The sequence below is a fragment of the Jatropha curcas genome, chromosome 7, assembly GCF_041381405.1.
Source record: "Jatropha curcas cultivar XTBG-Jc1 chromosome 7, XTBG_Jcur_1.0, whole genome shotgun sequence".
NCBI classification, from domain to species: Eukaryota; Viridiplantae; Streptophyta; class Magnoliopsida; order Malpighiales; family Euphorbiaceae; genus Jatropha; species Jatropha curcas.
The window spans coordinates 23915571-23931920 of record NC_143157.1 but is presented as its reverse complement, the minus strand read 5'-3'; the positions used below and the strand labels follow the sequence as shown (position 1 = coordinate 23931920).

The following is a 16350-nucleotide window of genomic DNA, read 5'->3' as shown; positions in this document are numbered from 1 at the left end:
TGTGAATAATTGCAAAATTTTATTTTATTTGTTGATATTATATTTGAATTGATGATTGATGCTATGTTCCAATCTATGTTGATACTTTTCTTCTTTCATTTTCTACGTTTTTTTCTTTTTTTGGTAGTTTATTTATTCTGTAATGTTTTTGCAGAATTCTCCCTTTTTTTTCTTATATTTTTTTGGCTATTTTTCTATTTTCTGCAAATTTAAATGGTAGGATATGAAAGTTTTGTTAAGGAAACGAAACTAGCACCAAGAATAATTTGCTCATATAATCAGATAAATATTTGGCTTATTATGTAATTTTCAAGAAATTTCAAATGAATTAAGTTAGCTTCATTGCATATGTAGATGTTTGTAGAATTTGGAACTCATCGTAACATAGATGCTGATATAAGTTATCATCCGAGCAATCGAAGCTCAGGTCAGTCGTGGAGTCCGTCAAAAGGACAACTGACACTGACGACTACTAAAATAGTTAGCTAGTTCATTTTGTCCGATATGAATTTGTCCCTACACTAGGTCGGAATGCTTGAACATAAGAACTAAGATAGTACTAAAGAGTATAGCAGTAGAACAGGAGAGAGTAAAATGATCCTCTCTCCATGAAATGAGGGGAGATCTGGTGGCAAGTAGCCATTGGCTCAGAAACCAAACTTGTTCCTTCTCATGCATCAAGTGGCCAAGTTAAGCAGAGCTCTCTTGAATATTCAAAGCAGTTTAAGACACTGAAAGACGAAGATCTTGTGAGATTTTTTATTCTATATGTTCTTCCTTTCGACCCTACATTTTCACCTTATTTTGATTCTTTACGCCATGTGCATACGGATTCATCTTCCCACTATATACCTCCACCTGAAAAGGGGAAAGGAGCAGCTCCTTCGGTTACCTCTCAAAAATATCTTGTAGGACCTCTGTGTTTGTGGCATCTAAATATGAACTATGAAGCTTTCTTTAGTAAAAATCGAAAAAGATTCTCTCATCTCTCTGGTAAATGGTGTACATCTGTTAACATCATGAACTGATAATGGCTGTACTTCTAACGTTTGAAAGAACCAATGATCTTTCAGATTTTTCCTTTTCTCTTAAATTTTAAAAATTTATTAAAGTCACTTTTTTTTTTCCTTTTAAATAATTTGAATTCTTAACATTCATTCTTTTTCCAGTTGTCGATATCCCTATTGTTTTCTTTTTCTTTTTTCTTTTTTTTTTTTTTTTAGGGAAAATCCCTGTTGTAAGATTGCCATGGGAAGTTTTTTTTTTATAGGATATTAATTTTTTTTTTTCTTTTTGAGGGGGGAGAATTACCGTTCTTGATAGCCTCCACAGAGAAATTTGCTACAGAAAAATACAAGGGCTGGGAGGTATCACCAAAAATTCAAAAATAATATGAAAAATAGTGAAAAAAAAATTAGAGAAAGAAGAAAGGTTTACGTGGCTGAGCTCCCTACATTCATGGATTCAAAAATATCACTAATCCGTCAATCAAATTATAAGATTCTCTAATAAAAAGCAAACAAGAATCTTCTTTTTCTTTTTAAGGGAATATATACAAAATGCAACCAACAACACAGGAGATATATTGCTAATATTAATTAAGACAAAAAGTATTTTATATTTTATTTTATTTCCGATAAGTTTGGACAACGAAAAGTATTTTATTCGGGCTATTAATTTTATATTTTTAATAGTAACTTTCAACTATATATATTTTACACTGAAACAACCCCATCCACTAATTATAGGTGACTGAGTGAAAATTGAAAATTTATTTGAGCTAAAATAAATGTAGTTCAGAACTATATATATTCATAAATGTAGCTCTTGTTAAAATCATTTTAAAATTTCAATTTTAAATAAATTATACATATGAAAAATTCTAAGAAATAAATTAAGATTATTTCTTTATAAATGTAGAATACTAGTATAAACTTATTTTTCCAATTATTGCTATTAATAATTAATTATACAATGACTTAATGCCAAATTAAAGGTATTATAATTTTGTTCGCCATATAAATTTTTCAGATGAAAAAATCTTTTTCAATAATGAAACTTATATTACAATTGGTATTAATTGTAAATTCATATATTGGATAATAATGGGTAACACTTATCTATGTAGTGTATTCCTAGATAAAATGTGAAAATTTTAGTAATTAGGACTCCACTGTATAGGGGTGAGCAAAATTACCGACCCAACTCATTTTGATTCGGTTCGATCAAATGCCCAAAAAAGATTCATCTGGTCGGTTCGTTCAGTTTGAACTAAATTTGTTGCTCAGTTTAATTCGGTTATACAGAAATTATTTTGCTATTTTTTTTTACCCTTAACTCATTAAGATATTAATAAAAGTTTTTTATTTAACGAAAAATTAGAAAGAATTGAATATAAAAAATGTTTGATGGCAATCGTGGAAAATTGAGTTTGATTTGCTAAAATATGTCCACCATGAGTTACTTATTTTTCTTTTTCAATATATTTATTTATTATTATTTTTTTTTTGTTCCATCGAGAGGCCACAGTTCATGTATTTATGAGTTCATCACAGTTTAATTAATTTTGGTTTTAATTCTCAAAACCTAATATTAGAGTTGTAACAGAAATTTTTTATTCTATTTCGATTTTGTTACTGGTCAATTTCAAACCATGAGGAATTATTCCTCATATATCTTTTTTTTTTTTCAATTAATCTCGATTCTTTACAATTTCGAACTGCTTAGATTTATATATTATATATCATTATAGAATAGTTTTTCTTCTTTTCTTCAGAAATATTATCCAGAGAATTTAGAGATTATTCCATCTTTTGTTTTCAAATTAATATATCTTAATAATAAGAGCATTATGTATATACACACACATCAATTAGATGTAATATGATTGATCGTTCTTACTCATATGGGTGCGAGAGATTTTAAGTTTGAGTAATTTCAACTATAAATGTTTTCAACAACTTGATTTGATGAATCAAGAGAAAGATTACCCTCTATTATATAATTTAAAATATTATTTCAGTCTACTAGACCTTGTAATGAATAGAAAAAATTATATTTTGATCTAAATTTCAAAAGAGCTTCAAATTCTAGATCGGGCATAGAATATAAGGTTTTTTTTACTCTTCGCTGTATACGCTTTCTAAAAATTATACTAATTCTTATAAAGATCGAGACTACTTATATTACATTAAACAACGTGTTTTTAACCCTCTCGGAGCATGTCCATTGTAATGATACATTGCTTCAATTAATTTGCCATGTCGGAAAAATTAAAAGTTAAAAACAAAAATCTCTTCCAATGTTATTATTTGTTTAATCTTTAAATCTGATATGTCAAAAAAGAAAAGAAACATTGTCTTTAGAGGCGTGGCTCGGCTTTTTATTTTTATTTTCTATTTATTCTACTTTTTTTTTCCTTTATTCCTTCTCTTTTATTCACGATAAAACTTCTTGCGCTGAAACTAATTTTTTTTCATGCATTGGAAAACATTTTTAAGATCTAACATCTATAAATATACATTCAGTCATATAAACATTCATAAATTTTATTTATTAAGACACATCAATCATAGTGTATAGTTACGATAAAGATGCTATTATTAAATAATGTTCTTGAGAGTTGAATTTATATTTTCCCCTTTAAAAGATTCAGATCACTTACTACGTTGATGAACATACTGTCGGTTGAGTTTAACTATATTCAATTTAATAAAATGTTTAAAGTAGAGATAATTATGGGATTGCCGACATCGCAATTCAGTTTCAAATGCTCCACTCACCTATCAGTACAAGTATATCTAGTTATCTTCTAGAAAAGCAAAAGTTCCAACATTCACTTATTAGGAAATAAGAATAATTCCTTGCAACTATCTTTCTGTTTTCATTTATAATTTCTTTTCTTTCCTTTTTTTTTTTTTTTTTTTTTTGCAAGTGAAAAAGGGTGATATGGTTTCAAATATTCTCTTTTACTATTTGGGAAGGGACAGAATATTATAAGTAGGGTAAATATATAATTATTTCATCCTCGCGTTTTGATTATAATTATAATTATATTTTTTATTTGATAAATATATTAATTAATCCCATAAGTTAAAAAAAAAATCATTTTAGAGAACTGAATACTTTATAATATTTATTTAATATAATATTATTATTTAGTTCTTCAAATTTACTATTTAATTTGTGACAAAATATTACTTTATTCACAAAGAATTGAATAGTTTAACAGAATTATATTTCAAATACTAATATCAATATATTTATTAAATAAAAAGGATGAAATTATAAATATAATTAAGTCACAGCGACTAAATAATTATTTAGATTAAGGAGAAAAGTCATGGATGGAGAGAAATTGCAAGTAAAATATCTTTACTATTCAATTATTAACTCAATGCAAAGAATAAAGATGAGAGACGTGGAGGAATTATAACCTCTGATAATATATATATATATATATATATGCTCTCTTGAGCGTCAGAGATCTTAATTTGCTTTTGCTCATAATATAAATCATCTTCTTACAAATATTCCATTTCCTCCATATCATAATTTCTAAGCTATTAGATCCTGTCTTCTTCTTCTCTCTCCCCATATATAAATGTGAGCTAAGTTTCAGAAATTTTTCAACAAGAAACAATCTTCCATGTAAGTTATATTTTTCAATTTCTTATATATATATATATATATATATATATATGTTATTACGTTTGTAGAGAATATGGCTTTTATATTGAAATTTCAATACAATAAATTTTAATTGTCTACACTGTAATTTAAAAATTGTAAGTTTTATACAACATGACAATACGAAAATGAACGAAGTGCATCTATGTACTATGAATATGATTAATTATTATATTATATTTATTATACAAAAGTAATATATAATCATATGGTTAAAAAACAATTCTAAAATTCGAAAAAAAAAAAAAAAAAGCAAAAGAGAGATCAATTAAGCTAAGCTACAATCTAATTACGCATAAAAATATTTTCACTTTTCAAATATTTTCAACCATGATGTATGATCATGGATGCATTAGGTCCCCTCCCCTCCTATTAGATGCATCTCTATCTTTCTTCACCTAAAATCATTCCATACAAGGAAATTTTATATTCAGAGTATAATATTTTGGCTTTTTTTGTGGGATTTTTTTTAAAAATTTTGGTAAAAGTGTTTTGAATGTCACATAAATTGATATTAAAGAATTATGTTACAAATTGAAGCTCAGGAATAATAAATTATATTAGTAACATCTTGAGGACCATAAAAAACCTAACAACTTTTCTTTCTTTCTTTCTTTCTTTTTTTTTTTTTTTTTTTTTTTTTTCATTAGGGTGATTATTGAATTATATATATATATATATATATATATATATATATATATATATATATATATATATATATATATATATGTAGAGAGAGAGAGAGAGAGAGAGTAAATAAAGCTGGTTAAGGGTTTGTGTTTAGATGAAGAAAGTTTAGGAGTTAAATCCTAACAGATGGTTTCTTTTAAATTTCTCATGTGTATATATAGTACAATAACTGTGTACGTTATATGTATTTATTCCTCGATTTCCAAGAATTATACACTGTTTTCATTTGATTTACTACATGTGATAAAGAAGATCAGAGTCCAATTCCTAGCAATTCTTTCGCTCCCCCTCTCTCTTTCCATGGGAATTGATCCTCCATTTCAGGAGACTTACAGAGCCCTTTGGAAGGGTTTTTGCGTGAGAGCAAAAGAAGAAGAATGCAAGGAATTTGAGCTGCCCCTTATAGACATGAGTCGTTTGCGTTTGGGAGACAGTGCAGAACGAAAGAAATATATAAAAGCAGCAAGCGAATGGGGTTTCTTTCAAGTTGTAAATCATGGGATTTCAGAAGAGGTTTTGCAGAGCCTGAGATATGAACAAATGAAAGTATTTCATCAACCCTTTAACAACAAGTCCCAAAGAAACTTCTTAAATTTACCATCCAACAGTTATAGATGGGGTAACTCTTATGCTTCTTGTTTGAGCCAATTTCCTTGGTCAGAAGCTTTGCATTTATCTCCTGCAGACATTTCAAGAATCGATGGATATACTAATCTCAGGTACCTCCATATAATAAATACCCTAGATTCTTCTTCTTCTTCTTGTTCTTCTTTTTCTTATTATTATTTTGGTTTTGAAATTAAAAATTCCGGATTAAACAAAGCAGTGAAATATATATTATGATTAATAAGAAGACTTTAACATATAGTTTTGAATTCCCATTGTATTTATATGACATAACATATAGTTTGATCACAAATTTAGCATAATGATTATACATCTTTAATGAGGTTTTGCTAGGTCTTCTTCACCTAATATTTACAAGCTAAGATTTAGGTGTATGGGTAAGCGTGATGGCTTGGGCCAGATTGTTTGGATTTGTTAAATTTTTTCTGGCTATTAATAATAAAATTAATTATTTTGCTTATATAAAAAAAATCTTTTTATTAGACAATAAATTCAAGTTTGAATTTCTCTTTTTAAATAATTAAAAAAAAATTGCCGAAACGATTAATTAAAATACAATTATATTAAAATACAATTTTCGGGTTTTATATTAAAATACAATTTTATTTTTATAAGTACATTATACAAAAAATAAAATATTTTTCTTGTGAATGTGTGATCAATAAAAATAAATATATTAATGAATATTTATTTATTTATCTCCACCTGTACTTTAGATATCAAAGTGTGTGGTTCAAAATTTATAATTAATTTATATGAGCTCTTATAAATTACTTTCTATTTCATAATAATAGCCTAGTTTGATTTTGACACAAAAAAAAAAAAGAAAAAAGAATGGTAATTTTTTTGTTAATTTACCACTTTTTTTTAGTGAAAAGTAACTTAGAAATCAAGATAATTAAGTTGTTGAAAAGATACTATTAACAAAATAACCTTTTAATTTATTAAATTTTTATTTAAGATTAACAAAAAAATCGTCAATAAATTTGCAACTAACCAAACTTGTAAAGTGAACTAATTATCCATTAACATAGTTTCATTTCAGTCTACCAACTTATTGACTTTTTAATTAGATTATGAATCTAATTAACTCTACAGAACAAGACAATAAAAAGTTAAAAACTTAATTAGGACATGAAATACTAAAAATATGGCAATATGTCACAATCAGAAAGACCTTATCTAGGTCTTGTCTTTTGCCTCTCAAAACCTTATCTAAAATCAAATCTGTCTTGTGAGTACTATACATTGGCCATGCATGCTTATATCAATGTTAGTTTCACCACCAAACTGCCAAACGATTGGTCCTTAGCATTGTGAGGATGATTTTTGACTTGCATATGTCTTTTGGTAAGCTATAAATTTAGTCAAATCATTTGGCCTTCTTTGTCTGCCTCTAACTTTCATTTATTGAACTGTACTTTAAATAAATTATTCAGTTAATGATTATGTGTTTGGTTAATGATAGTTTTATTGATATAATTTTCAGATCATCCATTGAAGCATTTGCTGGAACAGCTGCTACCTTGGCTCAAACCCTAGCTGAAATTCTAGCAGAGAACTTGGGTGTAAAATCAAGTTTCTTTACAGAAAATTGTACATCAAGAACTAGTTGTATAAGAATGAACAGATATCCATCGTGTCCATTCTCTTCTGAGGTCTATGGTTTGGTGCCCCATACTGATAGTGATATCTTGACAATATTATATCAAGACCAAACTGGAGGATTGCAGCTTTTGAGAGATGGAAGATGGCTGACAGTTAAACCTAATCCTCAATCTCTAACAATCAATATTGGTGATTTATTGCAGGTATCCATTTTTATTAATTTGTACATATAAATATATATATAACAGAAAGTATTTCTTACAAGAATATAATAAAATGGAAGCAGGTATTTAGCAATGATGTTTACAGAAGCATTCAACACAGAGTGGTTGCCCCTCAACAAGTTGAGAGATTTTCTTTGGCATATTTCTACTGCCCTTCTTCTGATGCTGTAATACAAAGCTATAGGACTCCAACTAAGTATAGAAAATTTACTTTCAGAGAATATAAGCAGCAAATTCTCAAGGATCTTCAAGCTACTGGTAACAAAGTTGGCCTCTCTAGGTTTCTCTTCTGAACTAATTATCAATCACCAATGTTTCAATACTACGTTCCAAAAATCGAAACACAAAATCATTATAGGTGTTATTGGTTTTCCAACTAGCAGTGGCGGATTCACGAATGACAAAATGGGGTTTGCTTTTGTAAGTCCTGGGTCCGAACCTAGGACCTGCAGGGTTTTATGTCCTTAATATAAATTTCTGACCTCGCCCCTGATGACAAGGATGATAATCAAGACAAAGGAAGACATCAAAGCATATTAGACAATAGAGAGAGAGAGGCCTAAGAAATTAAGGAGGTGGCTGCAAGGTGCAGGTGCCTTGGTTCCCTCTACCACTACAGTTAAGAAGTACTTGAAGTACAGCTTATCTTGTAACGTGCATTTGGTGGTCAACTCAGGTCAAGGAAAATGGAAGTATGCACATTAATTGATTCTTATCAACAGACAAACATTTTTGGAAATTCCTTCAATACAACCCACCTTGGGGTATCTCCTGTTTGTTTTTTTTTTTTTTTTTTTTTTCATCTATTATAATTGTTTAAAAGTTGATTGGAAAATAATTATTATATAGAGTAATATTAATGAGCCCACTCAATAAATTTAATTGAGTATTGTGTGTAAGTAATATGCTCGTGAAATTACTATATATTTTTATTATAAATTGTATAAAAAAATAATATTATGAACATATATAATAATGTTTAAAATTTGTATCTTCACACTTTAAATTAAAAATTTAGCTTCTGTCTAGAAATAACTTTTCAGATTGTTTTTAGTATTTTAGTATTTTAACTAAGGTAAAAAGTTATATTTGTTTTTTATAGGATTCGATGATAATAAAGTTTATACTAATATTTAGAATTTTAGTTAACGTATTAATAAAATGTTGGTAAAACAGCTGGCAGCTACTAAAATAACTGACGACTTATAAAATTTATATAAAAATAAATTTATAGCCACGTGAACAAACACATACTCCCATACCACAGTTTCATTGATATGAAAGTAGCAGTTGCAACAAGTGAATTTGAAGTTTGGTGTTGATTTGGTTTTCCACTTTTGAACATCTGCAGATAAGAACAGCATTATAGGTATTAGGAAACAAAGAGGCATGATTATACATCTTAATGCGTTTGTTGAAGTATACCAATCAAAAGAATTAGTGGTAAACTGTAAGTTCATCACTGACTTTTATAATAATAACAAAAAAAAAAAAAAAAAAGGCAATTTTCTGAATACTACCGACAGAGAATCGGATAATTAAATGAAAATGAATTATATCGTAAGGGAGCTATACTTGTAAGGTCGAGGATTCAAAATCAGTCGTTGATTTTCTTGTTTCTATTAGATGTCAGTAGATCAAAAAGTTATATCATTCTAAATAATTTTATCCTAATTTTTATGTCACTGTTCACTAAAATTGTTAGTAAGGGTAATTGGTAAATGAATAAAAAAGAAAATACAATTAGATATTTTTTCACTAACATATAAGTAAATTTTTTTTTCATCTAAAAGTGAAAATCTAAGGGCTTTTAGCTAAATATTATAAAATAAAAATCAATTGTAGCAACAAACTTTGCAATTTAATTTCTATTGGCAGATTTTTTTTTCTGGTTTTAAAAGAAACTGATGTTTAAAAGCTTCAGATATAGCAATTGGATTTGATTTTGAGTACGTAGCTAATTTATTTTTATCAATGGATAAACGTATCCTCAAAACTAGGAACATTTTATAGTTCTAGTAAGTGAGAATTAGTTTGGCAAAATTAACTGTTTCGGTAAATGTTAATTGTTTTAATAGCGTTTAGATTAGTTGTTCAAGAAGCTTTTCATAGAATGCTGGAAGTAAAACGGTACATGAGTTAACTTTTTATAAAATGTTACCTTAGCCTTTAAAAGTGAGTTCAACGGTACGTTACCGAACACTACAGTATTTAGCGTTTTCATGAAAGCTACTCAAAAAGTGTTGCAGAACACAGTCTAAATCATGTTTCAAGTACTTTATTAGAATTTTATTTTTGAACCAATTGAAACGCAAAAGTAGCCACTCTATTTACTTACCAAATTACTTTGATAAAAATTTTAACCATCTTATATATGTAAGAGTTTAATACGTGAATTTCATGTGAGAAATTAAAGTGTATCTCACAGATCCTTATTTTTATTATGATTTAAGATAAATAAACGATCTGAATAGCAACTATGTTTGGCTCTATACATTTTATCCATGAATGAAATCTGTAGCACAATTTTTAGAAACTTAGCTAAAGATAAGAATAATTATTTGAATTGAAAATATGCTAAATTTACTTTTTTTTTATTTTGCACTATCAGCGTATTGTCTAGGCATAAGGATGAAATTATAACCCAGTTGGGCTTCCAGCAGACAAAATGTAAACCAGGGTAAGAACTAAAAACCCAATCCAACCATAAAGTAGACTTATGGCTGGACTTTCCTGGTTTTGTTGGAGATTTTCCCTAGGATTCGGCCCGTTTTATCTGGGCCCAATTCCCAAGATTAGCCTGCAACCGTGTTTAGGCAAAAATAAAAAATATAACCCAATTGTAAGCTGCCATAATAAACTTTTACCACTTTTTAGTCTAAAAAAAATTATTTTGTTTTTTTTTATTTTGTGCGCTAATTTTTTAATATTTTGTTTGATGAAAAATTAGATTCAATTAATCCAACAGCAAATGTATTATAGAAATAATTTTTTTATCATTTGTGGTCTTAAATTTCAATTTTTGCTATTATTTTGTTTTATGTCTCGATTTTAACTTTTTTTTTTTAATTTTATCTTTAAAAAGCGAGAGTGATATTTATTTTATTTGAATAATTGAAAATATAGTCTTAATTTGAGCCTAAACTTAAAATTAGACTTAATTAAACACAATCAAAATAATTAGGACACAATTATAATAACAAGTTAAATAATGGGATGCAACTATAACAAATTTAAAAAAATAGAGAATAAATTTATTGAGCGGCTTAAAAACATGTATTCTTTTATTTAAGCCAAAAATAATAAAATTTTCAATTCACATGTCTTCCTCTCATTTTCATTGCATTTTCCAAATATTTTCTCTTTTCATTTCACTTTTTTTTTTTTTTTGTGTGTGTGTTTTTTACGCTTTGTCTTATTAACTTTTATTTTGTAATAAATTTGCAAGACTCTACTCAAGGAACACTCGACGGCAGTTGCCAGAGTCAAGTCGTCTTCTTCTTTAAAAAAAAATAATAAAAACACAAAACCAGCGAATCCCTCTATCTCTCTTCTCTCTCTCTCTCTCTCTCTCTCTCTCTTTCTCTGCAAAATTCAAATATTTCTTTTTCATTTCTCATACCCGTTACCCACTTAACCGGAAAACCATGGGGAATTCCCGTTGCAAGTGTTGCAACTTCACCGTCGGTCTAGTTATTGCTGCTCTTTTTATGTGGCAGAGATTTACTACTGCAAAACCCAAATGCTTTCTTCAAGAAATTTACGTTCCTGCACTTAACCAATCCTCAAATTCACCATCAAACACCACTCTTTTTTTCCAACTAAAGCTAGAAAATACCAACATAGTGAAAGGCGTTTATTACGATCCAGTAAATGTAACGTTTTTCGATAGTCCTAATAGGACTCACTCAATAGGCAATTTCACAATCCCAAAATTCTATCAGGGGCGTAATAAGAAAGCCATCAAATCTGGTGAAATTAATGATACCGGGCTTGACATAGAAGCGGTTTTGCGGGCGGTTTCTAATGGGTCGGTGGTTTTCCGAGTAGATATGGCGACTTCAGTGAGGAATAAGTTTGTGGTATTTAAAACTAAACGTCGTCGGATCAATGTTGGAGCTTATGTGAATGTTAGTAATCAAGGCACTCAAGTCAATCCTAGAAAGGGAGTAAGATTATCTTCTAGTGTAGGCAAGATTGGGAGCAGTAGTTATGAAAAAATCGGAATTTTATTAATTAAATTTTTTATTTTTGGTTTTTGATAAATTTTTGGTGAGTTTATTGTGGATTTTTAAAAAAAAAAAAATTTAATTTTTGAAGTTCTTTTTTGGGTATTTGTATTTTGTAGTTTTTGAGAATATGTTATTCTTAGCTTTTTCATCATTCATGTATTAAATGTAGTAATTGCAATGCAATTTTTGAATTATGGCTATGGAGTGAGTTCTGACTCGGTTAATTTTTATTTTTTTGGTTTTTTGAAAATCTGACTTGGTTAATTATACGAATTATAGTATTAATTTTGTGTAAAATCACTAATTCTTTTGATAATAGAATCAATTGCTGACTTATTTCTAGCTTTTTAGAGACAGCTATTTTATGATTAACATATTATTATGTGTAGACTTACACTTCAACACTTAAACTCACATGTTATAAATAATTTTTTCTTTTAAATAAAGTTGAGAATTCAATTTTTATAAATGGATCAAATATTTACCGATAGCACTTTATCTTTTAATAGATCGATCTAATACAAATAAAATTTAATTCTAACTTAATGAGTTCGGTATACGGTTAATATTAAAAAAATAATTACAAATTAGTAATAGTAATAAATTAAAAAATATGATGCAATTAAGGAGGAGGTCGGTGATTTATAAGTGGCTATTTGAACTTATAATCTACTGATTGGAAATTTTTAGAGTTGATAAAACAACAAAGTTTGTAAAAATGTGTATTATCCTTTCAGTTTTGCCTTTATCAATTTGAATTTAAGCCAAAAATAATAATTTTTCGACTATCTATTTCCCCCTATTTTCCTTCCATTTTCCAAGTAAAGTTGGAAGTCTAAATTAATTTGTAAGACTTTGTTCTAGAGTCCTTACCAATTGCCAGTTGCCACGTGTTTCTATCCCCACCATGCATCTGGATTGTGCTGTTTTACATGAAGGGAGGATAGGATTGTCCTCTTCCTGCCAATCACGAAAACAATTTCTTTTTTTTTTTTTTTTAAGTTAAAAGGCATAATCGACTCTTTAACTTTCTATACTTTAATCCCATTGGTTTTTACAGTCAAATATTTGATTTTTCTGACTAACTTAAATTTTCCATTGGTGAGCAACTTATAGTACAAAACCAAAAACACACCTTCGTGTAACTTTATCATTCCTTCCAAAAGCATTCAAAAAAAAAAAAAAAAAAAAAAAAAAGTTAAACGGAGACCAGCACACTGAAGTCATCGTCCTCTTCTTTATCAAATGAAAATAGATTAACAGAGAACATCAAATCTATCCCTCTTTTTTTCCACGAAAGTCGAATCTGTCTTCTTCATTTCTTATACCCTTTACCCATTTCACCGGAAAACCATGTCGGATTTGTGCGGTCCATGTTGCAGGTGTTTTTGTAGCTTCACCTTTACTTTAGGCTTAACAGCGCTTTTTATGTGGCTAAGCTTACGTCCTTCAAAACCTAAATGCTTTCTTCAACAAATCTACATTCCTACCCTTAACCAGAGCTTAAAGCTACCATTAAATACCACTCTTTTTTTCGAACTAAAGCTAGAAAACACCAACAAAGACAAAGGCGTTTATTACGATCCAGTGAATGTAACATTCTTTGATAGTCCTAATAGGACTCACTTAATTGGCAATTTCACTATCCCAAAATTTTATCAGGGGCATAAGAAGAAAGCCATGAAACCTGGTCAAATTAATGATACCAGGCTTGATAGGAAAGCGGTTTTGCGGGCGGTTTCTAATGGGTTGGCTGTTTTCCGAGTAGATATATCGACTTCGGTGAGGTATAAGATTTTGGCATTTGCGACTAAACGACATCGGATCAGCGTTGGAGCTTATGTGAATATTAGTGATCAAGGTACTCAAGTTAATTATAATCCTAAAAAGCCAATAAGATTATCTTCTAGTGTAGACAAGATTGGAAGTAGTCGTTTTGGAAAAATTGGGATTTTTTTAATTCAGTTTTTGGTTTTTGGTTTGATAGATTTGTGGTGAGTTAATTTTTAAATTTAGATTTTTTTTTTTTGGGGTATTTGTATTTTGTTGTTTTTGAGGAATTGTATTATTCTTAGTGTTTCATCATTCATGTATTGAAAAATTGAAATGTTACCTTTTGGTAGATTAATTGGAATGCTATTTTATGAGTTACGGCTATGAATTATTAATTTTGATTTGTTAGTGCATGATGTCAGAATTTAAAATTAGTTATCTTCTATTGAAAAAATAATTTAAAATTAGGAAAAATACAATTGGGTCTTTAATTATATCATAATTAAAAGTCAATTGGGCTTATTTTAAATAACAAAAATAGAATCAAAGATATTTATATATTAAAAAAAAACTATATGACACTTTTTTTTCTTTGCAATTTCATCTGAAATTCATAAGCTCCTTCCTTTGTGCTTTCACATTTAAGCACTGGCATATGTGTAAAGTATAATATGTCATGGAGCATTAAGAATCCCCTAATGATGTCAATTTGGGTTAAAGAATATAAATTTAATAAATTAATCATATTATTTTGTAATTTTACATATATGCATATGTGTAATATTAAGATGTAACAGATTTTCTAAAAATTATTAATAAATTTATTTATTAAGACGACTTCTCGTGAGATTTTTTTTTTTTTGGGTATTTATGATAAATTATTATTCTTAGTGCATGCTCTTTTCTAGCTTTTTAGAGCATAAATTTATTCTGTATGGCTGCTCTTTTTTAAAGGCAGATTAAGATGGGACCTTGTATTAGATTCTCTTCATTCATGTGAGGATGTTTTTCTGTTTGTGAAGGAATAGCTCTATGATAAAATTAAAAGCAAGCTTAGAAATAAAATTAAAATGGAGTCTGTGACAGTAAAACCAAAATAAGAGCACCAATGGAGATTCCCATTCACAACTACCCCATTACTATTAGAAAAACCTCTATATTTAGAGTTTCGAATTTGAAAACTTCTCCAAGTATTTGTTTTAAGAGTCAAAATATTAACGTCAATGTCCAAGCCTGAGCCTGAGGGATGCACGGTACGGGCATAACCTGCTATTACTATCGCCTTGTAATCGCCAATGGATTCATCATAGCTGAAGCCATAGCCAATTGGGTTGCTATCAATACTTGGTTTAGGCAATAATCTAAATTCACTCGTTGCAGGATTACATATATAAAACCAGTTGTCTTCATGACCTGAAAATATTAAACCTTTACACGACGCACATAAATCAAAATCTCCTTTTCTTTCCAAATAAATCGAATTGAAATCCGAATTAGAACTCTCTATTACTAGTGTTTCATCGTCCATATCCAGTGCTTCACAGTCCATAATCAGCAATCTTGATGATCCAGAGTATGTTTTAGTGAATCTTGAGCCGTCGATCACTGATTGCCAAGATTTGCAAACGGTCTTGAATCGCAACAGGGACTCGACGGGTAGTTTTGTGAGTATTTTCTCCATAATCAAACTTTCTGGGATGTGAGTATCTTTATCTCCTCCATAATCGCCCCGCTTTCTTTTCCTCTGTTGCATAGTTTATTGGTTATCTCATATTGGGGTTAGAAGCATGCTTTTTTTTTTTTTATATACTTGCAATTTAAACAAGGATTTCTAAATGTTTATATACCATATCAACGAAATTAAATGAGTATATTTCGAACTATACACTTTGAAAATAAAGAATAAAGTCATAATGTTTTTTAAAAACTCTTTAATTTCATTGGTTTGGTTCATAAGTGGAATCATGCAACTAATCTAGACAAGTTTTTTTTTTTATCACTATTTGTTTTCTTTAAAGGGAAAAAAAAAAAAAAGAAAAGTTATTGTAGTTGTATACTGCACTAATAAAATAAGGCCCAAATGCTCCTTAATGGATTTTTTAGTATATCAATATATAATGAGTGAAGAACAAGCCTTAGTCCATACTAAGGTTACAGCCCTTAATAAGAGAAGCAAAGGGAGAATAGAAGATAATTAAATAAAAAGAGAGAAACAAATCTTAAGCGAGAAATTGATTGTTTATTGTATCTTTATTATATATATAAAAAATACATATGTGTTTATATAGATCAAGGATAAGACTTGGTTACAGCAGGTGCCCTACATCGAGTATAGACAAGTATTTCTTATAGAGCAATTAAAAAATTACTAATATTAATAATTGAAACGTTCCACAATTTTATTTTCAAAAATTTCAAATTTTTATTACATTAAAATCTAAATTTTTTATTTGATGGGCTCCAAGTGCTAGAATAATTTTATTTTAAATCCAAACTCGCAAATTGGG

The 16350-nt window shown here is 28.6% G+C and overlaps 3 protein-coding genes across 5 annotated transcripts; all 3 read left to right on the top strand.

Annotated features, from left to right (window-relative positions):
- The first annotated feature begins 4498 nt into the window (after positions 1-4498).
- On the top strand, positions 4499-8716 carry LOC105633251 (gibberellin 2-beta-dioxygenase 8). 3 transcript variants are annotated; one of them, XM_037636559.2, is made up of 4 exons: positions 4499-4650; positions 5632-6098; positions 7496-7817; positions 7901-8716. In XM_037636559.2, exons 2-4 carry the CDS (start codon positions 5680-5682, stop codon positions 8129-8131), a joined length of 972 nt encoding a protein of 323 aa, XP_037492487.1. In that variant the 5' UTR covers positions 4499-4650; positions 5632-5679; the 3' UTR covers positions 8132-8716. The 3 variants fall into 3 exon arrangements, with proteins under 3 accessions (XP_037492487.1, XP_037492488.1, XP_012071215.2); XM_037636560.2 differs by having other exon boundaries at positions 5629-6098; XM_012215825.4 differs by lacking the exon at positions 4499-4650 and having other exon boundaries at positions 5466-6098.
- A 2580-nt stretch (positions 8717-11296) lies between these two features.
- On the top strand, positions 11297-12270 carry LOC105632886 (protein NDR1). Its single transcript, XM_012215351.4, has one exon. It carries the CDS (start codon positions 11486-11488, stop codon positions 12098-12100), a length of 615 nt encoding a protein of 204 aa, XP_012070741.1. The 5' UTR covers positions 11297-11485; the 3' UTR covers positions 12101-12270.
- Positions 12271-13257: 987 nt separating this feature from the next.
- On the top strand, positions 13258-14221 carry LOC105632885 (protein NDR1). The gene is given in 1 exon segment (XM_089723699.1): positions 13258-14221. A coding segment is annotated over 1 exon segment (657 nt). The 5' UTR covers positions 13258-13423; the 3' UTR covers positions 14081-14221.
- The last annotated feature ends 2129 nt before the right edge of the window (positions 14222-16350 follow it).